The 20,861-nt window shown below is 46.6% G+C and overlaps 1 protein-coding gene across 4 annotated transcripts in view; it reads right to left on the reverse strand.

The window, feature by feature from the left end:
* TENM2 (teneurin transmembrane protein 2) overlaps nucleotides 1-20,861 on the reverse strand; it is a gene marked incomplete at its 5' end in the record, with an annotated part of 1,050,472 nt that overhangs the window by 170,829 nt on the left and 858,782 nt on the right. For all 4 annotated transcript variants that reach the window (XM_084884006.1, XM_084884004.1, XM_084884005.1 and 1 more), the window contains one exon: nucleotides 13,507-13,629. In XM_084884006.1, coding sequence (XP_084740132.1) covers nucleotides 13,507-13,629 — 123 coding nt within the window. The remainder of the gene's footprint in view (nucleotides 1-13,506; nucleotides 13,630-20,861) is intronic.

The following is a 20,861-nucleotide window of genomic DNA, read 5'->3' on the forward strand; positions in this document are numbered from 1 at the left end:
CATGTTTAATTCTTGCAGCCTGTAATTATTCTTTCCGGCCACAAACCAGTCCAGTGTATGCCAACAATTTTATAAAATTAAAAAAAAAAAGAAGTAACAGTAAATAAAAATCAGTCCAAAGGAAATAAAATAACTCAGTAGAAAATGGGGACTTGATCTCAGGCTGACCTAATATTGGGAGTGACTCCTTCCATGAGTGAGGAGGGGCCTAAGGACCCTGAGGAAACCACACTGCTCTGATGGTGCCAGTGATGCACCATCACTGTCCCATTCTTTGGAATCACTTATAGGGAACAATCAGTTGCCCACACCCAGCACCCTTTATCTCTGTAATCAGAGGAGCTTCAGGGCTACTTATATCAGCAGAAGATTTTTAAATCACTAGTGCCTCCCACACTTCTGAGGAAGCTAGTTTTATAAAGGTCATTTGTGATTCCTTCCAATGGATTCTGAACTTGAAAAACAAAATAAGATTAATCTCCTACCTTCTTGAGAATGTCTAAACCAGTGGTCGGCAAATATGTGGCTCTTTGGCCCCTTGAGTGTGGCTATTCCACAAAATACCACAGCCTGGGCGAGTCTATTTTGAAGAAGTGGCGTTAGAAGAAGTTTAAGTTTAAAAAATTGGGCTCTCAAAAGAAATTTCAATCGTTGTCCTGTTGATATTTGGCTCTGTTGACTAATGAGTTTGCTGACTACTGGTCTGAACCAACTGAAACCAGACACAAAAAGAATCAAAGACATTTTTGTTTTGAAGTCTTTTCATTTTTCAATGGTCAGTTTGATGGTTTTGTTGGTCTGGAAACTTCTTTTTCTCCCCAATCTTTATTGTTGAACGTATTACATAAATCACCCCTTCCCCCCTCATTGACCTCTTCCAGTCACCCTCCCTCCCCTCCCAGTCTCATTGTCTATATCCCATAGGTTATGCATATATGCATAAATGTTCAATGGTTGATCTCATGTCACCTACCCTCTTATGCCTTCCCTCTGAGGTTCAGACAGTCTGTTCCATGCTTCTATGTCTCTGGGTCTATTTTTGATCATCAGTTTATTTTGTTCATTAGATTTCACATATGAGTGAGTTCATGTGATACTGTCTTTCTTTGTCTGGCTTATTTTGCTTACCATAAGATTCTAGGCCAATAGGCATAGGATTAGAATTAAGCTCCCCTCTGCATTCCAGAATGGAGAAACTTCTGAAAATATTTCTCTGTACGTGGCCACTACACATTGCAGAGGGTTTGGGTGGTCAGGAGAGGGCATGGTTACTAGATCAGCATGGAAGGGAAGGGAAGTTACCTCCCTGAGTAGACCTGGCTCTTTCCTATCTTACTGCTCTCCCAAGACAAGACTAGGGGGTGACCTTGGGCCAGTCCCTCCATCTGTCAAATAAGACGTAACGTTTTGGATCTCTGAAGGTTTCCATATCTACATTATAAACAAACTCCACAGAGTGACATGAGGGTCTGAAGTTATTCCCCGCCCCCCTCTTTTCCTTAGCAAGAAAGGTGATGATTCATTTGTATGTAGCTCAATAGTGGATGAAATAATAAGCCAATAGGAGCTTAAGATAAAGCAGGGGGAACACTGTTTTGGACCCTAAGAAGAAACTCTTGACCTCTAGAATAAAAAGATAACTTGAGGATGGGCTCCTGAGAGAAGTTTGGAAGCTTCCTTCGTAGAACACGGGTAAGAAGAAAAGAAACAACTAGGAAGTCCTGAGCGGTTCCGATGTTTAGGTGGGACTAGATGGTTTGTTCCTCAAGCATTTTGATGTTGGCTCATAGACATGGAATGCTTGCCTGAAGGGAGAAGAGCGTTGTGTAATATGTAAGAGCAGAGACTGTGGGTTGACACTGTTTTGGTTCAAACCCCAGCTTTTTTTTTTTTTTTTTTTTTTTTTTTTAAATATATTTTATTGATTTTGTACAGAGAGGAAAGGAGAGAGATAGAGAATTAGAAACATTGATGAGGGAGAGTCATCGATCAGCTGCCTCCTGCACACCCCCTACTGGGGATATGCCTGCAACCAAGGTACATGCCCTTGACTGGAATTGAACCCGGGACCTTTCAGTCCCCAGGCCGACGCTCTATCCATTGAGCCAAACCGGTTTCAGCCAAACCCCAGCTTTGATCCTTGGTAAAGGTACCACTTCTCCCTGCCTCACTTTCCTCATCTGTATAGTTGAAACACCATTATTATTTATTTCTCAGGATAGCTGTGAGGCTTTAGCAAGTGAATCCACGAGAAGCTTTTAGAATAATTTTGGCAGAAAGTAAATACTAAATAGAAATTAGCTTTCAGCATCATTATTATCTGTAAGGCTCTAAGCCTAAAGTGTATTCTTTATTTTGCTAATGTCATGACAAGTGCACGGGGAAACACTTATTGTCACCAGTTGATCAGAAGCTCTGATTATTATAAATTGGAAACTAATTTGTGCGTAAAATGCTGCTTCAGATAGACCTCCTGCCTTTCCTCCAAATTAAGGCCTTTTTGGGGAAGGGCTATGTTAAAAAGACCCAGTGAAGGAGACATGTAGTAAAAAAGACCCCAGAAGAAGAACAGTTTAAGGGCTTGGAGAGTGACCCAGAGCAACCCCAGCAATTGTAGTGTGGCAATATCAGTAAGTTAAAGAATAAAGAAATGGGTAAAGGGGGGACAAATGGTGGTGGAAGGAGACTTGACATTGGGTGGTGAACATGCAATACAATCTACAGATGATGTATTATACCACTGTAAACCTGAAACCTATATAATTTTATTAACCAATATCACCCCAATGAAGTGGATAAAAATAAAAAAATATAAATAAATTATTCATCTTCCAGCTTCATAAGAAGGACTTTCCTTTATGTCTGCTGGGCTTTCAGGGTTGCTGGTATCATGACAGGATATAAAGAAGCAGGAAGTCAGCATCCTCGAGCCTCTGCTCTGCCACTGAAAGCTCAGTGGGGTCTGAGAAAGTCAGGTGTGCAGGGAGTGGCCTGCACACGGAGCCGCAGAAGTTTGGTTCTTAGGTCAGTGGGATCCCCTTCTTTTACCGGACCCTAACTTCAGGACACCGACTTCAGTAAGTTAGCTGCCGCCACCTGTGATTGTGGCTGTCTTCCCAGGTGTCACACGTCCTCCCTAGGGTTTCGGCACCCCCCATTCTTCATGTCCCATCCGCCAAAGGAGGCAGTGCCCTTGGGCAATGAAGTGCAGGCTTTGCAGCCAGCAGAACTGGGCTCGGATCCTGATTCCGGTTCTTCCTGATAGATGACCTGCAGCAGTTTGTTTACCCTCTCTGGCCCCTATATTTTATTTTATATTTTATTTTAATTTAATTTAATTTTATTTTTTAGAGAAACGAGAATGATAAGAGTGGCTATCTCACAGGGTGGGAGTAACAAACAGAAGTACACAAAGCTGGGCTTAGTACAGTCCCTAGCCCACAAGTATAGTAAAATAAATGCTAGCTATCTGCACTGAATTAAATAAAAGAATGAAAATAAGGGAAAGCATTTGGCTTTCTTTACAGAGTAAAGGATTTTCTAAAAGACAAACACTGTGTGTGTGATCTATATGTCTGTATACGTGAGTATGTGTAGACACGTATACATGTTTGTCTGTCTCTTTGTCTACCGAAAAAGAGAGGAGGGTATACTTAGGAAATAGAACAAAATAACTAGGATGGAACAAGCTTAAAATTAGAAATCATCTGTTCCCTTTACTGATTTTTGGTGGAAGTGATTACTTGATTGATTCGCTTATTTTATTGAAAAACCTGCTTTATTGAGTAGCACTGAAGTTAAGATCCAGTTCACCTTCACACTGAAGCTCTCTTTTCCTTTACAGCCCCACCCACACCAGAAAAATAGGCTGTTCCCCCGCGTTCCCATAGCCACACTTAACGCTGCCACGGCTCCTGTTGCAGGTACTGGGATTGGTTTTGCACACCTTCCCGTCTCTCTTATTAGACACTGCACTGTCTGCGGTCAGGCACACCTGCGAATTCACCTCCGGTTCTCCGTGGTTTGCACTAGCTACCCACGACGGCTCTAGAAACGCCTGTTGAACTGAATCGTTTTCCTGCCCATCGGATGGGCATTTTTACCCAACCCCTGTGATTACTGGGTGGAATGGGCGCCTTAAGGAAGACTCACTGTGCACAGTTGCAAGTAAACTCACTTACACACACACACACACACACACACACACAACACTACCTTTTGAAAGTTCTATGGGAATATTTACCATTTAAAGGAAACTTCCTTGAGAATCTTTTAGAAAAATCATGAGTAAACTCCTAGTTATCTTTTGTGTAAGATCTTATAAACAAATGCATAAACCAGGAGAGTTGGAGTACAGCGAAAAGGTGTTTAGATCAAGAACCGAAAGTCAAGGGTCCTAATCCCGTTGCTTAATGACTTTCAACCTTTGATGGAAGGAACAGGGGTCTAAATACACTATCTGGTAGAACTCCCTGCCACTGAGCAGCTGGCCAGTTCAGGCAGGCCTAGCTTATCTGCATTAGAGTGGTTTGGACCCAAAGATATTGTAAATGGCATTCACTGCAGTCTACTGCTGTCTACAGAGCAAGCCAGGAGGGTCATCTCTGGGCACATGCTATCAAGGGTGTGTGTGTGTGTGTGTGTGTGTGTGTGTGTGTGTGTGTTGTTGGCAGGAGGGAGGAAGGTGACTTCACTTTTAAAAAATTTGATTCATTTAACATAAGCTATCATTACTGTTAAAAACTGATGATTGCTTTCAAACTAAATTCTCCAGATGTGCATTGATACAATGCTTTGTCTAATTTACAGACATTATTAAAATTTTCCAATTGTTACACTAATATTCTATATAGTAAAGGAGAAAAGACCTTTTCTACATATTTCTAAAAAATCTTTACAATGAGTTGTGTAACCTCTGTAATTTATAAAACAATGAGAAAAAAAAACACCCTATTTTGTAAGTACTGCCTCAACAGACATAAAAAAGGTATTTTTTGCCAATTGCTGCCACCAGAGTGTCAGGGACCAAGTCAGTGACTGTCCCTGGAGGTTCAGGCCCTGGGCTGGTGTCCAGGAGTGAAGGTCTGGGCTGCCTCTAAGGTCAAGGGCAGCAGCAGAGGCCAGGCTACCACCCTACCACAAACTGACCCACTCCTGACCTGTGCCAGCTGTTCTAGGACCACAAACATGGCTGGTCCCTAACAGGCTGCCATTGAGGGACAGGAAGTGAAGTCCTGCATTTTCTACATTTACCTCCAGGAAAGGCATTCTCCCACTGAGAGTGTCTGAGACCTCAGAAGGTGCAGTGGCACGGCCATGGTCAGCCCCAGGCTTGAATCCCATCACAGACACTTCTGAGCTGTGTGCCTTCAGGCTAATCACTGCCCTCTCTGAGTTTACCTGCTCATCTGCATAATGGGCTCCTTCTGAGGAGTAATTGGGGTAATACATGTCCTACCTGACTTGTAGGTGCTGCTACGTCTTTCTATTATGTTGCTGTGCTACCTAAAAACACTGTTATGATCCCAGATTTGGAGGATCAATTTATAATGGTCTAATTTAAAATATAGGCTGCCTAGTGTAGGCATAATTCACTACAGAGGGCCAAGGGGTGAAGTTGGCCTTAAAGAAATAGGCCATTATTTTCCAGAGCCGCCAAAATCAATATACAATGAGTGGTCAATACGTCTGCAGGCAGGGAGGAACCTGTCACCTGAATTAAGGTGCTATGGCACCAGTAAACAAAGTCACAAGTTCATTCGCTCCAAACTGCAGGCGTTGAAATGTACTCTAGCTGCTTCCTGGTAGGTACCACCTCTGTGCAGCCTGTGTTAGTGAAGAATAGCCTGATTTCAATTATTTAACAATGATTCATGAATATCGGGAGCAATGTCTGGTGGGTCATTCATTCACTCATACTTTCATACAACAAATATTAATTGAGCATCTATTGTACAATAGTGCAAGGTAATCTTTAGCCAACATGAACCTTGAGGTCTATTTCATATTCCCATCATCCTTCATCCAAAGTCCCCTGGATCCAGGCTGGGCTTGATTTGGCAGCCTCAGGAGAGGAGGAATGAGGCAGCTACTCTCTGAAAGTATGGCCGCCCTCCTTGGGTTCTGAGCAAGCCGGATGCAGGCCAGCCCACACCTCCCAGAGCTGCGGCCCGCCCCCGCGGCAAACTTGTCTTCCTGTCTGTGAGCTCTGAGTGACAAGTGGAGATGATGATCACGTGGCCCTAAGAAGCAGATGCTTCACACAGGATCGTTCTGGCTGGTTCATCTCCGGCTTAACGATGAGATTTCTGGGTTTTTAGGAGCAAACACTCTAATGATCAATTTCACAGCAGAGCCCACCTCTCTCTATAGCTCCACGGAAGATTGCCCGTGTAAATGGGAAGCTATTGCCTCTCTCAGAAACATGTCCCTAAAATCCCAACCAGTTAAATAAGACTGATGTTGAGCAAATCGACAGCCTTCCATGGCCACATTAGGAGCTAATCATTTCGGAAAACGTTGCCATAATTCATTTATGGAAACAGCGAGACTATTCCCCAAACAAGAGATAACGGGAAGGGACGCCTCATCATACCGGGGAAATGACGCCTCATCTTCGTACTTCCTGTACTTAACCAAACTCCGGAGGCACCTTGGCATAAATCTGCCTTGCAGATTATTCTGCCTCACATACTTTTATCTATTGCAAATAAAGTTGAATTCAGAATATTGCTTCAGTCATTACACCTCGTTTCCATTTATTGGGGAATCAGGACAACCATTGGAGGGTTCTGTTTCATCAAGAGATGGGCGGGAAGGTTCTCCTAAGACAGTGGTCAGCAAACTCATTAGTCAGCAGAGCCAAATATCAACAGTACAACCACTGAAATTTCTTTGAGAGCCGAAAACTGAATTCCATGCATGGGCCATGAAGTTTCAATTGCACTGTACTTGCGTGCCTGCACATGGTATTTTGTGGAAGAGCCACACTCAAGGGGCCAAAGAGCCAAAGAGCCAAAGAGCTGCAGTTTGCTGACCACTGTCCTAAAAACGTGCTCACTGCCCTGGTTTCTAGCTCTTCTGCGGCCTCCACCCTGCCACTGGCTGGCCATTCGTCATGGACAGATTTCCATCCTGAGTGTCACTGCTCCCTTGGTGGTAGTCATGGTATCACATGACAATAATGATTTTTACATAATTCTTTAGTGCTTGGAGCACTAAGTATTGAAGGATGTTATGAAAGTACGTAGCCTTTAGATCTTTGGAAATCTCAATTTGTCACCTAAGGTAAAAATGGCCAACACTTTGTCCCTAATAGTGTTAAGTAGTTAACTGCTACCATATTTTGAATTTAATTAAAAAAGGTCTACTGCTTGCATCTACAGATGCTTATGGCATACAAATGGTCAATAGTTATTTATACATCTGGCTGTTCAAGAGGTCTTGCTCCTGCATTATCCTAGTTCAGTTCGCTAGTATGATTTACAACAGCTAACGTTTATTGAGGGCTTACTATTTGCCATGTAATCTCCTGACACCTTTGTGACCCCCCCATTTTTTTTCTCAGATGAGAGGACCACAGAAGTAAAGTGACCTTCTTAAGGTTACACAGCTCTTATGTGGCAGACAGCCATGTCTGACTGACAGCCATGTCTGACTCATACCGAATCTCACCTATCTAACCACTACGCTGACTGTATTCCCCATCCTGGGCTGAGTACAAAGATACAACAAGGTGTGCATCCAGACACCAGTCCCTGGGTGTACAAGGCAACTCCAAAAGAGAAGAGTGCCGAGGCAAGCAAGGGCAACGGTGGTGGGGAGGGAACTGGCTCTCATGATTAATACTCACGTCAAGTCACAATGCTGCTGGGTATAACACACACTATGCAACTTAGGACGAAGTTGCAGGTGACAATAGGAAACTAAATCTAGCCACGTGACACACATAAGGGGTACCCGTCTGTGACATTGGTAGAACATGGCCTCCAAAGCGAGGGGAGCTGTGTTGGTGCATAGGCTATTGGTCTATTTTCCAGTAGACATGTACCATTGTAATGACAGGCTCCAACCTAATGACCCCTTGCCCTTCCGGGGACCTCAACGACTTTGAAAAAGCCTCATGCAGGGAAGTGATCATTTTGAAACCCCGAGCTGTGTTCACGGAGAGGCAGACAGGAGCCAGAGGAAGAATCACCAACCTCCCTGCTAATCTGGCTCCTAGTCCCGTGTATTAAGCCAACTACTAAAAATCATTACGAAGTTTCTGCTGAAAGGGCAAGTGTAGAAAAACATGCTTCTAAACAGCATAACAGTCTTTGCCATTTTTCTTCCAACTTGCATACCATCTGGAAATTCTGATTTTTTTTCAAAGGGGAGGAAAGAAATGTGCTCCAGGCACAAATAAATGTTTACAGCCGAGTTATAAACTGAGAATGGTGGGGCTTGAAACAGGCTGGCAGAGATGGGTCTCAGGCTGCAGCCAGACAGGGAACGCCTTGGCGGGCTGGCCAGCACACTGGCCCTCCTGCTTCCCCCCGGACCTCGTCAAGCTAATGTCTATGAAGAAGTCTTCATTTGGGTTCGTTCTAATACTCAGAAGGTAAAAAAGAAGAAAAAAAAAAAAGAGGATGATGCGGCAGGATTGTCTATCATGACATTCTGAAGGCAGACTTTGCCTTTGGGAAATAGAGCACATTGCCCTGGCTCAATTGGTTGGGGGAAGGAGGTTGTCCCACACACCGAAAGATTGCCAGTTCGATTCCTGGTCAGGGCACATGCCCAGGTTGTGGTTTTGATCCCCGATGCAAGGTGGGCAAGAGGCAGCTGATTAATGTTTGATGCTCACATCAATGTTTCTCTCTCAGTCCCTTATTCTCTTTTAAGAATCAATAAAAATATCTTAAACAAAAAATACAGCATCTCATAAGAAGTGGCAGCTCATAGAGGCTTGCTCAATGCACCAGCTATAAGATGTCAATGACAACAACTAATATTCACGGATCTCTTATTAATTTCTGGATCCCACAAACTGTGTTTTACAAGAGTTGTCTCATTTCTGCTGGACAGCATGCTCAAGGGGGACCATTTCACAGATGAGGAATCAGAGGCTGAGGGAGGACATGACCTACTTAAATTCATGCAGCTGCCAAGTGATGAAGCATGTTTATATCCAGCTGCACCATGACAGAGTCCTATATGATAGAGGACCTATTCATGCAAAATCACCGAGATTATATTATACCCAACTCTAGTCAAGAAGAGAAAATTCAATTATAGCCTCCAATAATTTGTGTCGTTCCAGATAAGACCAAGAAAAGTAGAAATGGGCTTGCAAATGCCATAGGGCAGTCAGCAAACTTTTCCTGTACAGACCACATGGGAAGTATTTTTAGGCTTTGTGGGCCTCATTCTAGTCTCTGTTGCAACTACTTCACTGTGTCGCTATGATACAAAAGCAGCCCCAGGCAATGAGTGGACCGGCTGTGCTCCAATAAAACCTTATTTGCAAAAACAGGCAGCTGGTCAGATTTGGTCCACAAGATGCAGTTTGCTGACCTCTCCTATAAAGAACACCTTACATTTCAAGTGAGTGATAGGTTTTCAGAATGGCCCATGAACTCCTACTTGGGAGGTTATTCTTTCTTAAGACCAATGAGCAAATTGGCTACCTATGATGTGCCCTTTGAAAGCGCTTGTGCACGTTGCCACTGGGCCCAGCCAATCAAACTGGATTCCCTTTATGTTATCTGACCAGGTCAGAACACGGTATTGAATCTTTGTTCTCAAGGCTTCTCTAATCCCAGCTCTATAGAAAACGTGCCCCAAGCTCGCGTAATGAAGACATATGAGTTCATTCCTCTTAACATAGAAATACACGCGAGATGGTGAATGATTCTGGCAGTGCGTGGGCTCCCTTTTCTTGATCTGAAACCCAACAACCGACCCCGTGGAGGTTTAATTGAAAGAGAGAAGGGAGTGAAAATAAGCCATGAGAAACAACAAATGGAAACGGGAAGGCGAAGGCCAAAGAACACACTCTCCTAACTAATTAATCAAGTGCTTTGTTTCCACTAACATATCAGAGTGTGTAGGCTGCGCTGTCTATTAGGTTTCTTTCCAAATCTGAGAAATGTAAACACTCCTAAAGACCAGGTAATGAAATCTCTATCGACGTGCCATCGTAGATGGGACTCACATGTCCGTGTTTTGCTTACATTTCAATTTGCTGCTGCTGGATCCTTCCCCGGTAATTGCTTAATAAGATTAACCTCCCTGGCCATGTGTGGTGTGTTTTGGTGAAAACATTAGCAGAGGGATGGATTGTTGTACACCACCCAAAATGGAGGGGGTGTTATTTAATTAACTTATTGCCAATAGTTCCTGATTGTCTCTTTGAAACACTGGAAAAGCAGTCCATTGGCATTGATTCGGGTGAGCTAAAGGTATAGAATTGGGGAGTGGGAGTGAGAGAGGTCACTGAGGAAAGAAATTCAAACCTCAGGTCACTTTCTCTAAAAGAGCTAGCCACATGTGAAAAAAGAAAAAAACTGTCTAATTGCTTTATTTTATCATTTTTTTTTAAAAAAAAACATATATTTTAAATCCACATCAGAGGATATTTTTCTACTGAGTTTTTAGAGAGAGTGGAAGGGAGGGGAAGAGATACCTAGAGAGAAACATTGATGGGAGGGAGACACATCGATTGGTTGCCTCCTGCATTTACCTCGACCGGGTTGGGATGGAGCCTGCAACTGAGGTCCATCCCCAAAACCCTTCAGTTCTCAGGCCGATGCTCTATCCACTGAGCCAAACTGGCTAGGGCCTGTCTAATTGTTTTATAAAACCAAACTTTACAGCAATTTGAAGAAGGAATCTGATATCTTCAGTCATCAGTCTCATTCAGAAAAGAGATGTTCAGAGTTTTACATCAACTGGAAGCAATTTTAAATTCTCACCCCTTTTCATAAGAGTCCAACTGACAAAATTTATTGGACAATGACTTGGCAACCATTTTCACCTGTCTCATAACTCATTTGGAAATAGCTGAACTGGTGCTGTTACACGAATTATAAAATATTTTCAGAAGCCTGTTGCATCTGAGGGGGAAAATTCTGGTCTTTCCATGAGAAGTGCTTCCTCATTGGTCATTGGAGATACCATGCCCTCAGGTAGGACACACTCTCTGTGGGAGGTGCCTGCCTGAGCTGGTGGGGAGGCTCAGGCTTAGTCACAAATGGGCCGAGTGGCTGATCTTAACTCACAGAATTAAGTGCTTTTCAGGGATCCCCTTTTGTGAAGGACAATACGCGAAAAGACTTTGTCTATGATGTCAGGATGTATACACATTTAATAGACATTTCTGTGCCTGAGGATAGACTATGTCTATTCACTTTCGGATATGTATTCTGCATTCTTCCCAAAGGACAGGGTGCTAACAGGTGAATCCAAGGACACTCATGGGTAAGATATAAGAGAGACCCCCCCAAACCCAGGTTTCTCAAGGAGCATGCTGGTTGCCATTTTGGACGGGAGGGGGCTGTCTTGTGTGTTGTAGGATGTTCAACGGCATCTCAGCCTCTACCTAATGGATGCCATGACTATCAAAAAGTCTTCAGCCCTAGCCAGTCTGGATCAGTGGATACAGCATCGGCCTGCTGACCGAAGGGTTCTGGGTTCGATTCTGGTCAAGGGCATGTACCTTAATTGCAGGCTCCTCCCTGGCCTGGGAATGTGCAGGAGCAACCAATTGATGTGTTTCCCTCTCTAAAAATCAATGAAAAATATCCACAGGTGAGGATTAAAATAAAAAAAAGGTCTTCAGACATGGCTGTTTTCCCTGGTGTCAAAACTGAAAACCACTGTCTTAAAGAAACCAGAATTGCAGGTGGTCTCAAATCTCGGAGGTGAAGAGATGGAATCCGAGGCCAACACAAGTAGCTGGGAGCTTTCTGGTCAGTGAAGGCAGGACGTGATCCGTCAAGACCAAGTATGCTTTTTATCTTTAGATGCCGTGTTAGTTACCTGATAATGGAAAGCATATAATTTCATCCTCGGACAAAACTTGTTCATGCTTATTTAAAGGTAATTTCGGGTTCTGATTAGGATAGGTGAGTAGAGCAGTGATTAAAGACTGGATAAGAAGACCAAAAGTCACCCTGCAAGCATTAGGACAGCGCTGGGGAGAAAAATTCCAGCAACGTTAGCATCTCGGGCTGCTAACGAAGGCACACCTGTAAGGGAGGATGGATTCTGAAATCTTCTCTGAGGAAAACGGCTGATTTAAGGGAAACACCAGCAAGCTTGCCCACAGATTCCCAGAGCACAGACCTGAGTCCAGGTTTGTACTTGTCTATTGATTTGAGGCGGGGCAAGTTTCTCTAACCTCCTGGGCCTCAGTGTCTCCGAGATGATCTCTCCTCCCTTTAGAGCTGCTGAAGTGACGCAATGCTAAGCCCGGCACCCAACCGGAGCCCAGTAAACATTAGTTCCGTTCCCATCTTTTAAATGTCCCTGTGCGGTATTTCAAGAAATGTGGGGGTGCGCTGCCTCCGTGTGCCGAGGCAGAGTGAGAATTTCTGGGTCTGGAGAAACCCTCCCGTCTGTGATTTCCTCCGGATTCAGCTAGTCGAACGATGCCACTGGGAGTCTTTTTTCTTTTTTCTTTTCTTTTTAAAGATGGAAGCTTTTGAATACATTGCATTTGTAAGTGATCTGTGTTAGAATATAACAAAATCCCTGTTATAGTCTGTTTTTACCTGCGTCACACAGCATATTCCTTCTACTTTAGTTGAACCCATATATATATATATATATGGTGAGACAGAGAGAGAAAAGATGGTGCAAAAATAATAGTTTTAGTCTATCCCACAGGCCCGTAGCTTCTTCCCTTGGTTCTGTTTCTGCTTCACCTGGCTGGCAGCTTTCTTTCCCTGTAAGAATACCCTTGTCTGATGGCTTCGGTAAGCATTCCCATTGTCCTTTTCACTGCTTGTGGTAGAGAGGCTTTGCTCCCCAATTGCCACAACTCCTCATTCTCCCCTAAAGCCCAACTGCTCTGAGCCTGAGGCTGCTAGGCTGTGCCTGTTGGGGCTTCCTCCCCTGGGAGGCAGCTCTCCCTGCAGGAGAGGGCTCCCTCCGCTGGGCTTTCTCATCAGGAAGGACCTTCTCCCGCTGCCGCCGGGCTGCCGCTCTGCCCAGGCCTCGGGACGTTTTCCAGGCTCTGCAGAGCTGCTGGGGCTGCAGATAGCACAGGTATGCACATTGTTCCAGGCAGGCGCCGCGCCAGCTCCAGAGGCTGCAGCCAAACACAGCCAACAGACAGGAACAGCAAACAGCTCTGCACCTCGGAGAGCTGACGCTCCCTCCTTTCCCCGTCCCACCCTCCCCCCTCACCTTCCCCCTTTCTCTCTTTTTGCATATCTTCCCAGATTTGGATTAGCCAGCTGGTGGGAGCTCTGCGTGTTCTCCTGGCCTCCAGAGGGCCAGCAGCAGCTGTAACCTCACCTTTGCCTCCAGATGGCATCGTTGCCACATCATCGCTTCCTGGTAGGCCGGTCCGGATCCCATTGTTAAAGGTGTGTCCATCTGCCGGCTGGAGTTGCCAATTGAGTCCGAGCAGATGCATGGCTGCGGAAGAGACAAAGCCAGGAGAATATGAGCAGATAATTCAGCAATGCAAATGTCAGGGGGGAGGGCCAGGTGTCCTCGCTGAACCAGGGCCTGTTAAGGAAGCTGCAGTTCAAAAGCAGCCGGCCCCAGGCCCAGGGAACAGCTGATGCAGAGAGCACAGCTCTGGGGGTTAGGTCTCCTCTCGGCTGCTGTACACAGCCCCGGGCGGAGAGGGGCCGTGGAGGACAGAGGAGGAAGGAGAAAGCAGCCCAGACCTTCCAAGTGGCGCCACCTCTGAGGGGAGACGCCCCCTTGGAAGCGCTGTGCAGGGCGCTGCTGCTTGTCACACCGGCTTTCCCGCACTCTGGATGCAGCTGCTGTTAGACTGGGGATCCAGGGGCTCTGACCAGGAGGTCCCTCAAATGGCTCCAAATGTCTGGCTTCTGAGATGGGACCAGCCCACACCCAACTATTATTCCAAGCTTTAAAAATAAGCCACCCCCCCCCCCTTCATGGTAAGTGAATACTTCCCAGCTCTTTGTGGGCAAAGCTTGGGTGTGGTAGTGGCCTGGGGCCCATTTATGAAAATATCACAATTCGTCTCTCCCTTCTACCCTGCCAAAAACAAACAAACAAACAAACAAACAAACAATCATCAACAACAACAATCCATACACTTGCCCACAGTGAAAGAGGCAGGTCTGAGGCACAGCCTCTTCTCTTTGCTCAGGAGACAAGCACGTCTGTCCCCACAAGTCCTGCTTTACTTCAACATGCACCCCAAACCGCCAAGCCCAAGCTTCCTCTGGCTTTCCTCGTCCCTCTGTCTGCCCCAACTCCCCACTTCCCGATCAGATTAGCCAACTCAACCAGCTCCCCCCACCCCCATCTCCGTGGCTTCTAGCGGCTTTGTTTGACTGCCTGCGATTAAACAACCTGCCTTCTTTCCAAGCCCCGTCTCAGAAATGCTTCATTTGCAAATCAATAAGGAGTTCATTTCCCCACACATTTTCCATTCAGACAATAATCGCGCCGCGTCCGTCTGGCATTTCAACCTGGACACGGGCTGACGCTGTTGCTATGTGTCCAGCGCGGCGGGAGGGAGAGAAAGGGCCGGTGACAGGGATGATGCAGGGACGGGAGAAACAATTAACCGCAGGAAACACAATTAACAATGCTTAGGAAACTGTTCGCGCAGCAATTAATTCTGCGGGCCTGCCACCACTTCAAGTCGGGCTGCATTCCATTAAGGCTAAAAACCCATCTTCCAACAACACAGCTCAGATGGATGGCCGCCGATTCGGGGGCAAGGTGGCCCCGGGTGCACGGCGGCTCCTTTCTCCCACGCGGTCCCCATGCGGAGCCGGGTGCTGCTTCCAGACATGACTGCGAGGTGCAAGGCCCGCTGCTGCAACTCTCGGAGACGATAAATACCACTAAGTGACGTTTACTCACACTTTCCATCCAGGCGGCACCTCATTTTCCTCTGCAGTGTATCCGTTACACGGAGGGCGCTAACTGAGGGGACCAGGCCCTCCTGCCTGGAATCCTGACATGTTCTCACTGCGCAGTGAGGGAGGCTGTTGGAACGGATCATGGTCGCTTCTAGGGAATGACAGCTTCTGATTTGTAATTACAAGGTGAAGGGCACTAAAGAATTAGCTATTTTAAAATGGTTTAAAAAATGTTATGATTGGGCTATCACCCCGAACCAGCTCAGGGCGGCCCCAGAGATGTGGTTCTGTGGAGGGTTTCTGTGCTTTGAGACAGACACGGGCAGGTGTAGCAGGTGCACTGGGGCTCAGGCCTAGCCAAGCATTGCTTGTCACATTTGTAAAAGGAAGAGGCAACGATGACATTATCCTCAGGGCCCCCTCTTGTCCAAACTGCTCCCTTCTGGTGGGACTCTGTCTTGCCACCCCACTCAGAACACACTGCCACGCTTACTCTCGGGGCACAGAGAGTGAAGGGCACCCCATTCTGCCTGCCTGGGAACAGGGCATTCTGGGAATTGTGCTCTCTGTTTTCAAAGACGCTGTCCTCCCTTTTCATCTTGGGTTTCATAGCGTCTCTCTCTCTCTCTCTCTCTCTCTCTCTCTCTCTCTCTCAAGTATTTTGAAAACAAGAAAACTATAGATGGGGTGAGAAGGGTTAGAGTTAGAGTACGCAAGTAACTTCTCAGACAACTCCCAGAAGCGCAAAGAAAAGATCAGAAAGTGAGATGGAGAAGCGAAATCTGCCGAGCTCAGCTCCGTCCTCCCAGCAGAGGCAACGCCACAAAAATGAGACTCAAGTTTGGACATATTTTCTGTTGTTCCACTGAATGCTAAGTAAATAAGTGAGAATTACAGTAGGGGTGTAATTCTGTCTTGTTTCTTTTTGGGGGGGAGGGGAGCAGGGTCTGAAATAGGCTTTTGTTTACACACTTTCTTTACTGGATCAGCTCTTCCTTCTCTCTTTCTTAAGACAACGGTGGGGATGGGCTGCTGTGTCCTCAGGAGAAAGATCCAGGGGAGCTGTGAAGTAAATGAGTCTCCTCACTGATGAGAACTCTGTTTCTTAGTCAGCTACTGGTCTGCTCTGGGGCTGGGGCTGAGAGCCAGCAGTCAAACACTCCCTTTCCCTATTGTAAAGGTTTCCCTTTGGTGGATAATGGCTGCTTGGGGCCAGTGGGGGTGAAGCATCTGTCCCCTGTGTTTGTCAGAACAGGTGATGCCCATGGGGGAAGATGGAGGGGCTAGATTGTAGGTCATCATGTTCTCATAAATAGAGTAAACCTAACACAGAGGAGGAAAGGATGGGATGAGACAGTGCTGGCAGCGATATGGACCAGTCTGTGAAGAGAAGCCGTTTTGGTGATTAGTATGTTAATTCGGGTGGCCGTCCTAGAAGCCCTTCTGTGGCCAGCACTGGAGGAGACTTCCTGTAGACATTATTGTAGGACTCATAACTTACATTTGAGGGGCATACTACCCATAATCCCTTTTTCACTGGCCAGGAAACGGGAGCCTGTGAAGTTTGATTGCAAGGGCATTTTGGAATCCAAGGAGGGTTACAGTGGCAATTGTCACAGTGGTCTGGTGACAAATTCTGGTTTGCAGTAGGATCTCAGCAAACACGGTCTCTTTCTTGCAATTTAGGACAATCTCACTGTGATTGGTGAATGACCGTTTTCTATATTCAGCACTCCTTCCTGAAGGGGATTCTATTTTCTCATCTTGTTGAACTCAGATGTGGGCCGTGATCAGGTGACCACGTACTTTGCCCACCTCTTTTCCTCTACCATACCGTCAGCCCGGGTCTTGAGTGACAATAATGTGGCTCAGAGCCATGGCTGACGGGTCATAGAACACAGAATGAGTGAAGAGATAAGCTGATACTGTTGCAAGCCACTGAGAGTGTGGGGTTCTTTGTTATAGCAGCACACCTGAGACTATCTAGACAAACTCATTTAGTTTTAGGGAAAGTTAGAAATTTCATTTTCATACACCAGGGTCACTGTGTGAGGTTCCTTTCCAAAACCCAGCCAGGAAGAGTTAGCATGCAATGAGGGCCACTGCATTTGGTTTTATAAACAACAACAACAAAATAGCACTTTAAACATGATGTCATGATATTTCCAATTGTGATCCACTCTCAGAATCCAATTTAGAAAGCTGAGGGCCTCAGAGGAGCCAGAGTTACTGCTTCTTCATCTGAAGATTGTGGGTGAACACTGACCTCATCAATTTGCATGCCACAGAATAAGACATCCTGGATGCATCGGGGGTCCCTCTTCCACTCTCCCAGGTGCTTCAGCAGCTCACCCCAAAAAGTCTTGTTTGGACCATCTGAGGGTCAGAAGTGAAATGAATTTGGGAGGCCCTCTCCCTAACGTTTCTCACCCGTGCCAGCAGCCAAAATGCACAATTTATCACGACGTGACAGGCTCCGCTCCAGCGGGACCCTCGGACAGAACAATGGGGCTCCGTGGGCCAGCAAGGATGGAGCAGGGAAAGGCTCCCTGGAAGTTCGTGTAATCCAGGTGGCAGCTGGGAAGGCAGCCACAGAAAACACAAGAGGCAGCCAGCCCTCGAGAGTTTCCCTCTGGCTAAGTGGAGAGGACTTCCATCGGGTGCTGAAAGCGAACCAAGGCACGATGGACGGATCACGAACAGACCCCACACAGGCTCTGACTGCAGCAGGAATGAGACACAGACCTACCTGGAGTCAGGGGATATTTTCTAAGGAAAGTTGCTTGTGTGTGTGTGTGTGTGTGTGTTTTCCTGTTGTAGTTGTTATTTTTATATTTTGGGTGTGCCAGATGGGCTCTAAAAGACATACTCAGAAGAAGCCCACGCAGAAGGAAGGGAGAAGGGACGGTTACAGGTAACAGAATTCCCCAGCAACCACAGGATAGGAGATGATAGGCCTTGAGAGTGGCAGCTTGGAACAGGGGTGTCTGAAATAGTAATTAGTACGCGTGGGCTCTGCTGAGTGCCACTTAGAATCTCCCATGGTCATTGGCTGGCTCCCTGACAAGGGAGCCAATCAATACATCAGCCATGCTGCCCAGAAAGCTGCTCGGCCCCTGCTTGTCACAGAGGGCACACATGGGGGCCCGGGTGCTCTGTGTCTGCTGTGGTGTCTTTTAAAAATTTATTTATTTTTTATTTTATTGATATTTTTCCAGAGAGGAAGAGAGAGGGATAGAGAGTTAGAAACATCGACGAGAGAAAATCATGGGTCAGCTGCCTCTTGCACACCCCCTGCTGGGGATTTGCCCGCAACCAAGGTACATGCCCTTGACGGGAATCGAACCTGGGGCCTTTCAGTCCGCAGCTCTATCCACTGAGCCAAACCGGGGTGTCTTTAAAGGTCAGGCTTGTCGGTACATAACCCGAGGGAGAGACTGGGCTTTCCCTTTGAAAACGGGAGCTTAGGTCAACAGGGTTTGGGAGTGAAAAGGGGGAGCCACGCCCGCCGAGTCCAGGGGTTCAGTGTGGTCAGGCTCACAAGGGCCTGAGAGAGGATGTCAAAGCCCCTTCAGAGACCAGGTAGGACGATGGGAAAGGTCAGGGCTGGGCCTCCCAGCTCCTGAGTCAGCCAATTTAGTCAACAATGCCAGGCTCCCCTGGGAAATGTAGCCAATTGCAAAAGTGCCACCGCCTGGAGAAGAGAGCTACGGTGAAATAATCAGAGTTCAAGTGCAGGAGTGCTCACCCTCAATGTGCACAGGCCACCTGCACACAGCGGCGCTTCTGCAAACAGTAGTGAAAATTAACGCATGCAAATGAACCTACTCAATGACTGGAGACAATTAACATTTATTTTGACAAGGAGCCAGGTGTTGGGTTCATTAGGTTAATTGTATCATTTATTTGTGTTCTTTTTTTCTTTCTTTCTTTTTTTTTTTAATCATTCAGCAAATATTTATGGAGCACCTACTGTGTGTTAGGTGTGTCCTAGGCACCCAGAATAAAGCTGCTATCTAGTTCACATTCTAGTGGGAGGCAGAGGAACAAAACAGGTAAGTGAAAAGTAGAGTATGGGGTTAGGGAATACCAGGTTGTGGGGGGACGGAATTAAAAGTTCTTTTGTTTAAATGAGGATTGGCCAAAGATGGCTTCTGTGGTAGGTGACATTGCAGCCAAAACCTAAGAGACATGAGAAAGTGATTCATGCTGACAACTGGGGAAGAACATTCGAGGGTGGAGGGGAGTTAGTGGCTTCTACCGGAGTCAGAAGGGGCGACACTGAGGATTCTAAAGGGGATGAAAGCTCACTTATTTCCATTCCAGCCCAGCGAGGTGGTAATGAAATCTACTTCTTCTCAAAAGGAAACCGAGGCTTAGGGAGGTTAAGGGACTTGCCCAAGGAAATGGAAATCTGGGAGTCAGACTTACTAGTAGGCTCTGGCAACTGCAGGGTGAGAGCCACCAACCCCATGCTCTCCCGAGGTCAACACTGATAGGACACGTGGTGACAGCATCCCTTACTGAATACTGCCGAGGCTCACTCAGGGACAGACGCCTCCCTTTGTAAGCAGTCACCAGTCCTCTATAAATGCGCCCCGTTTGCTGTTTAACTGAAAGGAATCGCCACTGTCAATAGAAATTACACATTTGGCAACTTCAGTAATTCACAATCAGGCTGAGGAATGCTATGTTGGGTGACTTTCCCCCTGGTTAGTGTATATCATTGTTTGGGGTGCTCCTTCTGCAAAGAGAAGGGGCCCACTGCAATGCATTCATAGCATCCTTCTTAGGGATGCTGTCAATGCCAACAACTGGTCAAAGGAAGAGACACAAAGAAGGCCAGGAGGGATGATGTTCTTGGAAGTGCCGTAAGCCTTAAAGGAGTTTCAAAAAAATCCCTTTCAAACTGCCTTGGTGACGTGATGTCTGATTTCCCCCCCACTGTATTATTATACATGAAATGGAGTGAAATTACAAAGTGCTGACGTTACACCCACAAAGCCCTTGCTAGCAATGGGGCATGCGTACCCATCTTCCAAGAGTGCTCTGGCACCCCATGTGCCTGTGTCCAACATCCAGCTCGAATCCCCCCAAATGGTTGTGAAGCTGGTGGTGCAGGAATCACACAGCAGGGGAAGGAGGACTCGGAGGTGATGCCAGAATCGTGGCAGGACAGCCGGGCGAGAGAGGGGCTCTGCAGAAATGTACCTGCCCTCACACTTCTCTCTGGACTCCCTGGTCCTCCCGCCACGGTGCTCAAATGGTCATCGTGGGCGTGTTGTCTGTGTCACCCACGTTCTGGTTCCTTGCAAAGGCATGGAGGCTTTCTGCCCCTCCTTCCCGGGCACCAAGAGGACAAGGTGACAGTTGCACGCAGCAGCCCTAGGACCAGGGAACAGTGTACTCTAGAGAGAAGAAGAATCCACATGGAGGGACCAGCACATTAATCTATTCTTGTGACAGGCTCAGGATGGCACAGCGAGTGGGAAGCTGTACGGAATTAATCAATTCCTGCATTTGGAGAGAAAAAACTGGGGCTCCTTGCAGCTTCAGGTTGTAAGGAGCCCCAGGCTGGTGTCATCCCGGCCCCTGTCATCCCCGCAGATGCACTGCAGGTGGCAACTGCGGACACTGGGTGCGTGATGTCTGGTGAGCGCAGGTGACCTCTAACAAGGCCCCCTGCTCCCTGCATCTCCAGGCAAATCAATACTCAAGATAGACACACGCCCACAGCCACTTTCAGTCCTTGGGCCGGTCTCTTCGACTGCACCCTGTAGGCCTGGCCACGATGGT

This window comes from Pipistrellus hanaki (assembly GCF_964339955.1).
Source record: "Pipistrellus hanaki genome assembly, chromosome: 5".
Classification (NCBI taxonomy): domain Eukaryota; kingdom Metazoa; phylum Chordata; class Mammalia; order Chiroptera; family Vespertilionidae; genus Pipistrellus; species Pipistrellus hanaki.